This window comes from Gorilla gorilla, chromosome 12 (genome assembly GCF_029281585.2).
Source record: "Gorilla gorilla gorilla isolate KB3781 chromosome 12, NHGRI_mGorGor1-v2.1_pri, whole genome shotgun sequence".
NCBI classification, from domain to species: domain Eukaryota; kingdom Metazoa; phylum Chordata; class Mammalia; order Primates; family Hominidae; genus Gorilla; species Gorilla gorilla.
Genome location: NC_073236.2, coordinates 39202406 through 39217383, shown reverse-complemented (window position 1 = coordinate 39217383; position 14978 = coordinate 39202406). Strand labels below are relative to the sequence as shown.

At 45.2% G+C, this 14978-nt stretch overlaps 1 protein-coding gene across 1 annotated transcript in view; it reads left to right on the top strand.

The window, feature by feature from the left end:
• Positions 1 to 14978, top strand: part of CREG2 (cellular repressor of E1A stimulated genes 2) — a 41874-nt gene that overhangs the window by 21202 nt on the left and 5694 nt on the right. Inside the window, exon 3 of the mRNA XM_019020615.4 lies at positions 10834 to 10947. Coding sequence (XP_018876160.2) covers positions 10834 to 10947 — 114 coding nt within the window. The remainder of the gene's footprint in view (positions 1 to 10833; positions 10948 to 14978) is intronic.

Sequence of the window (14978 nt, the reverse complement as noted above, 5' to 3'; positions counted from 1 at the left end):
TTCCTAAATATTTTCAGTCTGTGGTTGGTTGGATCCACATATGCAAAAATCCATGGATGTGGAAGGCCAACTGTATGTCCAAGGCTTCTGAACAATACACATTTCATTCAGAGAAATCAGGGAAGTCATGGATGGGAACACTGAATTGAGGAGTAAAAGAGACATCAACAGCCTGAAAATGGGCAAGCATCATTCAGAGTCTCAAAAATCAGAGGTTGGGAGGATCTGTGGGTAAACACAAATAACTTACATAGTGATTCTGGAACAGCTGTTGAAGAGATGGTTTCTGTGCCCTAAGAGTAGGAAGAAGTGGCCACCTACAGGCAATATTGGTTGGGAAGGATGTCATGTCAAAAGACCATCCTTTTCTTTTATGATTTTCCTAAGATGATGAATTAGGAAACTATTGTGGATTTCCCTGAGGCATTCAAAGAAACTTGCATGGTCATATTCTCATAGACAAGATGGAATAACGTAAACTGGGGAGTAATAACTTGGGCAGATTTATATTTGTTTATTTCTCTTATATCTAATTTCACAATGGATGTGAAACTGTGGATGAATGAACAATTGGGTGAATGACCAAAAGGGTCTACTGGTAGGGCGGGGTTTTATCTGAACTCTATGTAGGAGGTTTCTGCTTCCTTGACCTTTCACAATACCCTGAAAAGTAGAGGGAAGGGTTCTGGAAGCCAGAGGAAGGATTCTGGGGTTGAACCAACTGGAAGCTTGATACAGTGAGAGACACTGAAAAATACATATTTGGGAGACATAGAAATTTGTCAAGAGAAGCCAATGTCATAACCAGGAAAATGGTGCCAAGAAGGATGAACAAAACTGGGAAAAAAATTAACTAGGACAGTATGAGGCATTATACTGGTATGCTGTAAAATAAAATAAAAACTAAAAGCAAGATATTAATAAAATAGACAAGCTTTTTCTGTGCCCTAAGAATAGGAAGAAGTGACCACCTACAGACAATATTGGTTGGGAAGGATGTCATACCAAAGACCATTCCTTTCTTTGATAGGTTTCCTGTGATGATGAATCAGGGAACTATTGTGGATAGCATCCCTAGGAGGACGGACTAGAGGGTGGTGGAGGTGAGACGCCTCCCCAACCTTGCTCACCTCCTGCTGGAGTTTCGAGGGCCGTTCTGGATCCCATAGTTTAACAGGGACATTGACAAGCTGGGATGTCTGAAAGCAGCCAGCCTGGAAAGGAGCAGTCTCAGGAACGACACAGTGCTTTCTGCAGATGCCGGAAAGGCTAGCACCGAACAGGAGAATCCTATTTGTTCTAGGGTTACCCTAGGGAACAGGAATAAAACTGGCAGTGGAAGCTGCAGGCTTCACCATTTTCCTCTCTGCTGCCGTCCTCTTGGTCTTTCCTTCAGCACTGTGTGGAAGGCGCATCCTACACTCCAGCTTCTCCAGCCAGGTTCTCACCACCCACACTCCAGATTTGCTAGCAAAAGCACCACATCCAGAATTTCCATTCCACGCCTCCTACGCTTCTTGCTTGTGCAACCCTCCTGCAACATGCTTGGACCACATGGAGCTGCCAACCCTTTGCCCCCATCACGATCCTCCCACCCGTCAGCATGTCCTGGCTCCCCTTTCTCTTTGCCCAGGTTAGACTCCATGGTCTATCTTTACGATTGCCCTGAGACCACCTACACCTCCTCTGACCCTCTCGCCTCCTGCCTGGCCATACCCAGCCCCTTTAAGCCCTGCTTCCCCCTCCTCTGTTCCTGCACCCAGGTGGCTCAGGTCTGCCCAGGGAAACCATGTGGCCAAACTGAGGCTGCCCCTTTCAATTCATGAAAAGAATCCTCCCATGCATTCTCAGCACGCCTAGAAAATCCCATTTCATTTCCCCAGTAAGAGCCCTTTTTTAAAGAACAAACCTAAACGTTCCCCTTCATTCTCTCTCAGTTGCAGATGACACCCATACTTATTTGACACAGTACGAAATCACACGAGGCAACTCACTCCTCTCCCTCCACTAAGTCGAAAAATTTACCTGCATTTCCACCAGTGGATCGCAAACAGGGAGCTGAGAGACTCCTCCCCAGGGACATTTGGCAATGTCTGGAGATCTTTTTGGTTGTTACAACTTCGGTTGGGGTAGGGGGTACTGCTGGCATCTAGCAGGTAGAGCCCAGGAATGCTGCTAAATACTCTATTATGCGAAGGACAGCCCTCCACCTCAAAAAATCATCCAGCCCAAAATGTCAACCGTGCCAAGGTTGAGAAAGCCTGGTCTACACCTACCTTCCTTCTGTTACTATCTGGCTGGATACATCAGGGAGAGACAAAGCCTTGTGACATATCTCAATGGGCTCTATTGGCATTTGGGGTAGGACAGTTCCTTGTGTAAGATCGTCCCATGCATTGCAGGACATTTAGAATTCCTGACCCCTGCCCACCAAGTGCAAGGAGATAGAGCCCCTCAACCCGGTTTCTATGACAACCAAGATGCTCCCCAGATTTCCAGTTGCCTTTTATGGAGAGGAAACTTCTCCCAGTTGAGAACCATTGTACAATGATGGTGATTTTATCATTTGCAGGATTGGGTGGTCCAATCCACTTCCTTTTTTCTTGTGTGTGTCTGTGTATGTGTGTGTGTGTGTGTGTGTGTGTGTGTGTGTTTGAGACAGGGTCTCACTTTGTCACCGAGGCTGGAGTGCAGTGGCATGATCATAGCTCACTGCAGCCTCAATCTTCTGGGCTCAAGTGATCCTCCTGCCTCAGCCTCCTGAGTAGCTAGGACTACAGGTGTGCACCACAACGCCCGGCCAATTTTCTCTATATTATAAAAAAATCAAAGGTTAAACAAATATTTTAATGTCATTTGTTCAGTATGTTTATATATAGGTATAATTTCTGAAATCCTCAAAAAACATAATACATCCTTTCCTCCAATATTTTTCTTTACCACTGAACACAAACACACAAAAATAAAACAGACTTTTAAATATACTATCAAGACATAAAGTGTTTGGGAAGTTTCCATGTATTTTTAGAAAAACGCATCCCTTGTGAAGCTCTTAGAAAATTGTAGCCCATAAAAATATGAGTGTAAAAGAAATTGTCGTAGCAAGAGAAGGACTACTTATCTCCGAGAAGGTTAACTATCCAGAAGGCAAGCTTCACGTTTAATTGGAGATCATTTGAGTAAAAGAGCACTGCCTTGTTGTGTCCTTTATGACTCCTCAGGTCCATGTAATCCACTCCGCTGCATACAAAGTGCTGTGACTGATCATTCTCCCAATTCAGAAGCATTCTGGAATCCCCAGTACAATGTCGTCCATGCCTTGGGCATGAAACCCACCCCCTAAGAACAGATATTTGATCCCTTGACTCCCTAGATTGAATCTTCACATACCATTTTAGGCCCTGTTATAGGACAAATAAAAATAAAAAGGTTAAAAGAAGCTCCTGGCTGGGTATGCAAGCATTTCACCCAGCAGAGGCCACCTGTTGAGTGCTGGGTGGGGACCAGGCCAGCCTCGATGAGTGAGCACAGTCAGGGTCCGGAGGGCAGACGTCACAGTTCAGGACAGCTCCTGCCACTCTCCACCAGGATCCTCAGGCAGGAAGGACATCCCTCTGGGCTCCCCAGATGGCCACTTTGAGAGCCTGGATCAGGCTTTTCTGGTCCTACCCTTGAGACCTGAATCCTCTTGGTTTACAAGCTGCCCATCCTCACAGGGCATGGGTTGCTGACTCTAAAGTCAGGTGAAAAGGGGAGAAACACCCAAAAGAATGTCCACTGGCCTGAAGGAGAGATGCAATCAGCACAGCCCATGTCCTTCAGCTCCCAGGGTCACCCACACCAGTGAAACACAAATAAAATAAGTAAGCTCGCTCAAGTTGCAGGAGGTAGAGAGCCCAAAGGGACACCCCAGGGTGCTTCTTTATTGCCTTTATGAAAAATAGCTCATTGATCACTATTAACACATCTAACAGTAGGTGGGCACGCCTCCACCACATCTAAGAACAGAGACAAACAGAGCTCCAGAAACTTGAAGCCCTGTAATTAGTGAGCAACCTTTCAGTTGAAAGAAATAGAAAAGTAAGCTCATACGGACTTAAAGAATTGAGAAATTTAACAGTTCACTTAACTGAAAAATTCAGAGGAAGGATTTTCTTAGGGGCTAAACAATGTCAACCAAATGAGATTTTTTTTCCCTCTCCCTCTCTCCTGTGGTGTCTGTTTCATTTTAAGGGTGGCTCCTTTGTAATCCAGTGTGGCTGCCCCCCAGGTACGGATCCTCCCCTGTTTATGTCCAACAAAAGTGAGCATCTCTCTAGGTAGACTCCAAAGAAGAGTTAGGTGGGTTTCCACTCTGGAAGTCCTCAGCAAGTAGCTCCTTGAGCTTTTGTGACCAAACTTGCTGTTGTGCCAGTCCCTGAATCCATCACTATAGCCAGGGACTGGAATATGCTGGTTGGCTTAGGCAATCCGGGTTCTCGGGACTTGGGGATGGACTAGGGTTCCCAAAGCTGTGTGTGAGAGGGAAGTGGATGTCTCAACAATAGATGAGATCTGTTACCCAGAGGAGGGGCAACACCTCCTACAGCCCTTGTTTACCAAAGTAGCCTTTCACCAATTGACAGCGTGCATCAGGGTCCCCAGGGTGCTCAGGGCCCTCTTGCCTAGCTGGTGCTGCATTTGCTGGCCATTTCAGGGGTGCAGCTGCCAGTAACCACAGTTGTGTTGCACTCCTGTGACTAAGGGTGGGGCTGCCATCCAACTTCCTTTAGATGGTGTATTAGTTTCTTATTGCTGCTGTAAAAAATTACCACACCTTACTGGCTTAAAGTAACCCAGATTTATCATGTTATTGTCCTGGAGGTCAGAAGTCCAAAAGAGGACTCACCAGATTAACACCAAGGTGTTGGCAGAACTATGTTCCTTTTTGGAAGCCCTGGGGCAGAGTCTGTTTCCTGACCTTTCTCAGCTTCAAGAGGCTGCCTGCAACCCAAGGCTCGTGCCCCTTCTGTATTCAAAGCCAGCCATGGCCAGGCAGGTCTTTCTCAGTCAAATCACTTCAACGCTTTCCACTTAATGATCCTTGTGATTGCCTTGGGCTCAGCCAAATCATCCAGGATGATCTTCCGATCCAAAATCAGCTGATTAGCAACCGACTTCCTCTTTGCCATGTAAGGGAACATATTCACATGTTCCAGAGATTCGGATGTGGACATCTTTGGGGGGCCATTATCCTGTCTACCACATGTAGAAGGAAGTGATACCAAGTTTAGCTGGGTTTTCCACTGTGTAAATGCAAAGTTTTCTATTTGCCTTTTAGAATATATAATCTCCTTTTTATTTCTATGTAATTACCCACAGTAGAGAAGCAAAAATGCTCCCTATGTAAATGTACTGTGTTATTATTCTATAATGACTTACATCTGAAGGTTAATTTCATTGCTTTCATCACAGAACAATTTAATGAAGAAATTAGCTTTAATAGTGAACAAATAAATTGGGTGCAACTAATGACAGTATCATTCAGACACAAATTCTAAATATTTTTCATATATGTGAATTCAGTTTCTTCTTACAATTTTTACTTCTTTTCTCCTATGCATCTCAGTTATTTTTACAAAGATATAGATTTGGCTTTTGTTACATAGATTACATTCCATCATTCTTTCATCTTAGAAGAAAAATTTACAACTTAACAACCACATTTTTCTAGTATCAAAACTACCACAGATTATAATTTTCTTTATTTTTTTTTTTTCTGAGACTGAGTCTTGCTCTGTCACCCAGGCTGGAGTGCAGTGGTACAATCTCGGCTCGCTGCAACTTCCGTCTCCCAGGTTCAAGCTATTCTCATGTCTCAGCCTCCTGAGTAGCTGGAATTACAGCTGCCCACCACCATGCCCAGCTAATTTTTGTATTTTTTAGTAGAGACAGGGTTTCACCCATGTTGGCTAGGCTGGTCTCGAATTCCTGATGTCAGGTGATCTGCCTGCCTCGGCCTCCCAAAGTGCTAGGATTACAGGTGTGAGTCACCGCGCCCAGCCCTTTCTTTCTTCTTTTAATGGAGCCACACAGCACATATTTTTCTTGATAACCAAAATGAGTCACTGAAGCAAGTGTCTCAATCAGTTGAGATTTATTAAGGCAACCTCAGTGCATGTCCGGGAACACGCAAGCCACAGACCTATCTGTGGCTATTTTCCTGAAGAGGTTTTCAGGAGGTTTAGTATTTGTACATTTTCTTAAAGGGGAGAAAGGCATGTAGGAAGAGAGGCAGGTAGGTGGTAAGGCAATGGTTATATCTTTGTGAGACTTTAGTTAGTGCCCAGTAAATCAACATTTTACATAAGATAAGGTGAATGTTTGAAAGAAAAAAAGGGAGTAAAGGAAGAATTTATTATGCAGATGTCTCTGGGTAAGCAGAGGAATGATTGATCTAGTCTTGTCTTTATTCTGCACCTGGGAAGATAAGCTTGCAATTGAATGTCAATTCCATTATCAGCATGGAATCAAACAGACTTTAGTTTCAGGAGCCAGACTTAGATTGCAGACCTAAAGTTACAATTGGCATGTCCTTGTTTATGGGAGGCCAGCAAAAAATTCTTATGAATGGTCTGTAGGGGCAGTCATTTGGAGACCCCTGAAGCCTTTAACCTTTTCCCAGGGAGTCTGGTTGATGCATAATGCTGGTAACAGCGATTTATTTGGAAGAGGGAGTTGCATAACTCAACCTCTAGGCTTAACCTTCCCTTTGGCATAAGGAGTTTGAAGGTCCAGAGATTTTTTAAATTTCTTCAACTGTTTTTGTTACTGTAGGTAGCTAGTCAGACATGAGCAGGCCAGGAGAGGGCCCAATCCCACCCCCACCAGGAATGTTGGGTGACTATCAGGTGGTGGTCAGGTGGTTGTTAACTGTCTCTCTAAAAAAATAATTGGTCACACCCAGTGCCAGGGAAAGGTAGTCTCCCAATAGATAGAAAAAACCTGAAGTTGGTGATCAGCGACTTCCTACTAATATCTCAGGAGCTGGGTAAGTGGGCTCACACGTGTGCACCAAGACGCAAAATGGCGGAGTTTAACTGGTATGTGACCTTATACGAAGACTTGACTGGTAAAGGAAGAACGTCTCAGGTGAGCGTGTGTACAACTCCCATAAATGCACTGTGCATGCTCCCCTCCAAGAGCTGGCAGGCCACTGCACATGCAGACAGCCCACCCCAAGGAAAGAATCAGAGAGAAGGGATGCAAGGCCCCAGAAGTGTGCCAACATATAAAACCCTAGGTCAAAGGTCAGTGTGCCAATATATAAAACCCTAGGTCAAAGGTCAAACCATGCACTTGATCTCTCAAGTTGCCCGCTTGGCCCCCTCTTCCAAGTGTACTTTACTTCCTTTCATTCCTGCCCTAAAACTTTTTAATAAACTCTCACTCCTGCTCTAAAACTTGCCTCAGTTCTCACTCTGCCTTATGCCCCCCTCAGCTGAATTCTTTCTTCTGAGGAGGCAAGAACTGAGGTTGCTACAGATCCATACAGATTCACTGCCTGTAACAGTTTTACTTATATCTTTGTCATGGACACCTATAGCTCTATCTCATCTATTTTAAAGGCTGTATGTTACAGTATTGATAAAACTTAATTTATTTGTATTTCCCCACTGCTAAGCTTTTTGGTTACTTCCAATTTTTGCCATCATAAACAATTCTATGCAACAGGCTCTTTTTTTTCCCATGTGGTAGTATTTTTTTACCCCCAAGGCAAGCTTTTGAGAAAATGTCCCAGCATGATATTTAAAAGTTTATAATCAGATATTGGGATAAAGAATCCATAAACCTTGGGGACTGATTGGATCTGGGAGATAGAGGAGAGGTGGAGTCTGGGATATACCCAGATATAAGGGACCAGATGGGGCTGGGCACGGTGGCTCACGCCTGTAATCCCAGCACTTTGGGAGGCCAAGGCAGGTGGATCACTTGAAGTCAGGAGTTTGAGACCAGCCTGGCCAACATGGTGAAACCACACCTCCATTAAAAATACAAAACTTAGCCAGGCATGGTGGTGTGCTCCTGTAATCCCAGCTATTTGGGAAACAGGCAGGAGAATCGCTTGAACCCGGGAGGCAGAAGTTGCAGTGAGCTGAGATCGCGCCACTGCACTCCAGCCTGGGAGACAGAGTGAGACTCTGACCAGATGACAGGTAGCCTACTAGCTTTTTTTTTTTTTTTTGAGACGGAGTCTCGCTCTGTCGCCCAGGCTGGAGTGCAGTGGTGCAATCTTGGCTCACTGCAAGCTCCGCCTCCCAGGATCACGCCATTCTCCTGCCTCAGCCTCCCAAGTAGCTGGGAGGTAGCCTAGCTTTCTACTTGAGACCAGAGGACCTCAGGTAGGGTGCTACAGGCCTGGCTACACCCCTGTGAGCTCCATGGCCCTGGACAACTTAACCCCTCTGAGTTTCACTTTTCTTACTTCTAAACAGGGGTTAATAATAAAACCTCCTAGGGTTGTCATGAAGATCAAACAAAATGAGGTGATGTACAAATGTCCTTGGTATAAAAATTAACAAATCTTACTACAGCAGCAGATGATGGAATACACATCAAAGCCATTTAGAAATACTGAAAACACTATGTGAATGTAAGTGACTAATATTATCATTGTGCTGCCTCATCCTTGAACCATCTTCCCAAACACTTATGGACACAGCTTGCAACAGCATAAGGCACAAGCTGTGGCCAAGAAGAGCTTTCTCTTGTGGATTTACATGAAGCCAGTCTCTGAACGACATTTGGAGAATCAGATTCTCTTGTTTATGCTTCTTCCAGAAATAGGCACCCTGACATGATTAGTAGGAGGTGAGAGCTTTAAGTTCCCTTCCCCACAGGCCAGGCACGGTGGCTCACGCCTGTCATCCCAGCACTTTGGGAGGCTGAGGCGGGTGGGTTACCTGAGGTCAGGAGTTCAAGACCAGCCTGACCAACACGGTGAAACCCCATCTCTATTAAAAATACAAAAATTGGGCTGAGCACAGTGGCTCACGCCTGTAATCCCAGCACTTTGGGAGGCTGAGGCAGGCGAATCACAGGGTCAGGAGTTTGAGACCAGCTTGGCCAATATGGTGAAACCCCGTCTCTACTAAAAATACAAAAATTAGCCGGGCGTGTGGTGCATGCCTGTAGTCCCCACTACTCAGGAGATTGGGGCAGGAGAATTGCTTGAACCCGGGAGGCGGAGGTTGCAGTGAGCCAAGATTACGCCATTGCACTCCAGCCTGGGTGACAGAGCGAGACTCCATCTCAAAAAAAAAAGAAGAAAAAGTTCCCTTCCCCACATCGTCACTGCCAGGTGACCTTTACAGTGGAAACAAGTCTTAGGATAATTCTGTCACCACAGAAACATTTCTTAGCAAGCAGTCACAAATATGATCACACTACTGTTCTTATTATTTCTAATATGCTTTTTGCTGATTAAGGAACCCTCCAGTGCAGGTTCTGACGGCAATATTTGAAAGCCCTTATTCCAGTCACTGCTGGATCCAGACAGAAGCGTTGTACTACTCCAGGGATGCCATTCGTACTACACACACATCCAACACCTGCCAAAATTTTCTTGTGTCCATTTGATGTGTTTTATTTCTGCAGTTAAAAAAAAAGAAAGAAAACCCACCTAACATGAGATCTACCCTGTTAGTAAATTTGTATGTGCACAATATTATTTTGTGAACTCTTATGTTGTATAGCAGATCTCTAGAACATATTCACAACAGAACTGAAACATTGTTCCCTCTGAATAATAACTCCCCATTTTGATAGGAATGGGAGGCAGGAGGGCAGGGACCTTGGCAAGGGCTCCACCCTCAAGCCTGGACCGGCAGCCCTAAATGAGAACAGGCATTCCTGTTTTTGATCCAGAATGTTGATTTTTGGCCTGCCCTGCCCCCACATCCTGGGCCCATATAAACCCCAGCCCGCAGCTGGCAGAGGGAAAAGCAGCTGGACTTCGAGAGGCGAAGAAGCAAGTGAGAGTCGGAGAGGATGGATAGATGCAGCTTAACTTCAGACGGCATGACTTTGGAGAGGAGCCTGGCTGGAGATGCCCAGGCCTCAGGGAAAGATCACCTCCCTGCACCAGCCCCTTTCCAGCTCTTCTGCTGAGAGCCACTTCCACTGCTTCATAAAACCTCTGCACTCACCAGCCTTTAAGTCTGTATGACCTGATTCTTCCTGGATGCCAGACAAGAACCTGGGTACCAAAAGGGCAGGGTGTACGTCACCCTGACTCGCCACTGAGCTGATTAACACTTAGCCATCTCTGATGGCAACCACTAAAAGAGCATTGTTTGTAATACATGCCCTCTGGGACTCCAGAGTTTGTGGGCAACTTGGTACAGGGTTCATTCCTGCCTAAAAAGGCACTCACCCCAGCTCCTGAACGTGCTCACCTGTGTACTCCCCCTCCTGCAAGCAAAACAAGCACTCCCACCCCCCGAACCCCACCCTACCCCACTGTGGCAAGTCCCTCGAGGGGGTCAGGGAACTTTCCCGTCTCAATTTCCTCCACCCTCAAATGTGCACTTCTGCCTAGGGCGCTTCAGATGTTATCTCACTGCCCCAGAATGCAGACTGATATCTAACCTACACAAGCACACCTATTGCAAGGCCTGAGTATTTTAAAGTAACTATCCGTAACATAACCTGAATGATATAACCAGGGATATCCATAACCTGAATGATATAACCAGGAATGTGACTACTATTTTTAAGTTTATAAAATCGTTAGAATTGCCGGCTGATGTTCTGTCCTTGTTCTGATATACGAAAAATGTTTTTCACATGCAGAAAAAACATCGTTGATCCAGAAGATCCCCGATGTGTCCAGTTAACGCTCACTGGCCAGATGATCGCAGTGTCTCCAGAAGAAGTAGAATTTGCCAAGCAAGCCATGTTTTCAAGGTGTGTAAATGCTTTAAAATTTATATGCCCAGAAATACACAATACTAATAAGCAGAGGTCAGGCTGTGCTATTTGATGCCTCTGATGCAATAAGTAATTGGTCTCCACTGCCCTTCGGTGGGAATAGGGCCAAGCTCAGCCTGGCTGTGGAGATCACTAGAAGTGGCAGCAGAAGCCGGGTGAATGCCTCTGGAGAGCACTGCACTGAGCTATTCCAGGTACAATTCCTACCTACTTCCAACCTTTGACAATGCCCTGCCTTGCCGTGAAAATAGCTGAGCCTTCCTCGTCAACACAACGTTTTCAAGCATCCACTTGAAACGAAGCCCATTGCCTGCTGGGGATGCCAGCGCAGCGTTTCTCAGTGTGGTGCTCTCGCTCTTACATCAGTAGGCTGCTGACTTAGACGCAGCTTTATGGGCCCAACCCCAACCTACTTACTGAATCAAACTCTCCGGAAATGAGGCTCAGGAATCTGTATTGTAAAAGGCATGCTCCAGGAAATTGATGTGCATGCTAAAGTTTGAGAACTACTGCTGTAGGGGTCCACACAAGTGAGAGGGGGGCCCAGCCTGGAGTCAGAGCTTGTGCAAGCAGAGGACCGCGCATGCACGCGGGGGTGGCCTTTCCACAGGTGTCCATGCAGGGACCGCCGGAAGTGGAGGCTCGGAGCTGGGGTGCGGGCTGGTGCAGCAATGGAAACAGGCTAGAAGGCATTGGTCTGCAGTAGAGGGAGAGTAACACGAAGGCAAGTGTTGAGCTGGAGGGGCGATCCACAACCCCATGGGAAGAAGATCCTGCACGCAGGGATGCAGTGAATAAGCAAGCCTTGTAAGGACACAGAAAAGGGCTGAAGGCACAATCGGAGAAAACTAGAATGATTGGGATTGGATATGTTCACATGAGCTCATGGCTTTCAATACCTAAAGAAACAGATGTCAGTGTGCGTGTGTGTGTGCGCACAAATGTTTTTATTTATTTATTTTTATTTTTTATTGCTAGCTTTTAAACTCAACTCTAGTTCTTTAGTTCTTCTCCTCTCACATGTTATTATAAGCAATGAGAAGAGGCCAAAATCTTCCCTAGATCAGTGGGTTCATTAGGTTCATTTCCTATTTTCTTTTTTTATTTTTATTTTAAGTTCTGGGATACGTGTGCAGAACATGCAAGTTTGTTACGTAGGTATACATGTGCCATGGTGGTTTGCTGCACCCATCATCTAGGTTTTAAGGTCCCCCATACATTAGGTATTTGTCCTAATGCTTTCCATCCTATTGCCTCCACCCCCTGGCAGGCCCCGGGTGTGTGATGTTCCCCTCCCTGTGTCCATGTGTTCTCACTGTTCAACTCCCACTTATGAGTGAGAACATGCAGTGTTTGGTTTTTTTGCTCTGGTATTAGTTTGCTGAGGATGATGGCTTCCAGCTTCATCCATGTCCCTGCAAAGGACATGAACTCATCCTTTTCTATGGCTGCATAGTATTCCATGGTGTATATGTGCCACATTTTCTTTATCCAGTCTATTATTGATGGGCATTTGGGTTGGTTCCAAGTCTTTGCTATTGTAAATAGTGCTGCAATAAACATACGTGTGCATGTATCTTTATAACAGAATGATTTATAATCCTTTGGGTATATGCCCAGTAATGGGATTGCTGGGTCAAATGATATTTCTGGTTCTAGATCCTTGAGGAATCACCACACTGTCTTCCACAATGGTTGAAGTAATTTACATTCCCACCAACTGTGTAAAAGCATTCTATTTCTCCTCAGCCTCGCCAGCATCTGTTGTTTCCTGACTTTTTAATGATTGCCATTCTAACTGCCATGAGATGGTATCCATTGTGGTTTTGATTTGCATTTCTCTAATGACCAGTGATGATGAGCTTTGTTTCATATATTTGTTGGCCGCATAAATGTCTTCTTTTGCTTCATGACTAAAACACCAAAAGCAATTGCAACAAAAGCCAAAATTGATAAATGGGATCTAATTAAACTAAAGAGCTTCTGCACAGCAAAAGAAGCTATCATCAGAGAGCAAACGGGCAACCTACAGAACGGGTGAAAATTTTTTCAATCGACCCATCTGACAAAGGTCTAATATCCAAAATCTATAAGGAACTTAAACAAATTTACAAGAAAAAAACGAACAACCCCATCAAAAAGTGGGTGAAAGATGTGAACATTTCCTATTTTCTACCTAACTACAGACAACAGCATTGCCAAGTTTGCCTACCACTACATAATGTAGATCCCTTTACCTCTAGCTTTCAGTAGCTTTTTCTGCTCTTATTTTTAATTTTAGAGACAAGGATTTTTTCTTTTGTGCAGGCTGGAGTGCAGTGGCGTAATCATATTTCACTGCAGCCTTCAACTCCTGGGCTCAAGGGATCTTCTTGCCTCAGCCTCCTGAGTAGCTAGGACTACCCACAGGCACCACCTTTTTTGGAGACAGAGTCCAGGTCTGTTGCCCAGGCTGGAGTGCAGTGGCATGATCTCGGCTCACTGCAACCTCTGCCTCCTGGATTCAAGTGAGTCTTGTGCCTCAGACTTCCGAGTAGCTGGGATTACAGGTGTGCACCACCACGCCTGGCTAATTTTTGTATTTTTAGTAGAGACAGGGTTTTGCCATGTTGTCCAGGCTGGTCTCGAACTCGTGGCCTCATGTGATCCTCCCGCCTCAGTCTCTCAAAGTGCTGGGATGACAGGCGTGAACCACTATGCCCAGCCAGGCACTACCTTTTTATAAGCCCTCGCTGTCAGTCTCCTCAGGGTCCTTCCAGCTTCCACCCAGTGCCTGGGCCTAGAGCCAGTGCCCCATGGATTAGGGTTTGTTGCACCAGCACCGCTTCCAGGTATCAAACTTTGTTCCAGTTATCAGTACAAAAGTAGGTTTCTTAAAACAGCAATCGTGTTATTATCTTGGCTGCATAATGTTTGGGGTGTTATGGCATCAGATCAGCAACTTTTGTTCAAATGGATTAAGAAAATAAAATAGTTTTGGATACTGTACTTCCAATTTCCCTGTATGTTTATTATTGTTTCAAAATAAATTATTCTTTAAAAAGATGATTGACTGAGTGTGGTAGCACACACCTATAATTCCAGCACTTTGGAAGGCTGAGGCAGAAGGATTGCTTGAGGCCAGGAGTTCAAGACTAGCCCGGGCAACATGGTGAGACTGCATCTCTACCAAAAAAAAAAAAATTTTTTTAATTAACCAGGCATGGTGGCACGCTACTCATGAGGCTGAGGCAGGAGGATCGCTTGAGCCCAGGAGATCGAGGCTGCGGTGAGCTATGATCCCGCCACTGCACTCCAGCCAGGGCAACAGAGCAAGATTCCGTCTCTAAAAAAAAAATTTTTAATAAATGAAGATCATCAGCCTATTATTGCATTTGCTTTGTAATAAATGTTTTTCCCAGTTTGGACTTGGTCTTTGAATTATGGATATAAAGGAAATTTTTTTTTTTTTTAGATATAAAGGAAATTTTTATGAAGTTAGAAAAAAGAAGTGAGCCACAGCCCCTGCCCTCAGTGATACTGCAGCGTGTTTAGGGGTATGCGTCGGGGAGAGGCAAGTCAGTCAACAGCACAAGATGGGATGTGACGTTGCCTGTCAACTCTAGCTGGCTCTCACTTGCCTCAGTAGCTCTCAGCCTGCTGCACAACTGGAAATCTTGCCATGAACGAACTGGTTTCACAGGCTCACCATTTTGTTAACATTTCATATAGAGATGCATAAAGCCTTTCTTTATGTTTCCAAAGAATGGTAACCAGCCTCCACTGAGCACTTACTCTCTGCAGGTGTTTTCTGTGTGGTTCATTGCCTGCTTCCCCACACAGCCCTATGAAGAGCCGCATCAGCATCACTCCACATGACAGGTAATGAGACAGAGGCTTGTGAGTGCCAACAGCCCACTGGCGTCACAGCTCATCAGCAGTTGAACTGAGATTCACACCAAGGAGCCTGGCCCATGACTTGAGCCTCTAGCCACATGGGGTAGGGTCTACAGTCCCTGGCTTCCTAC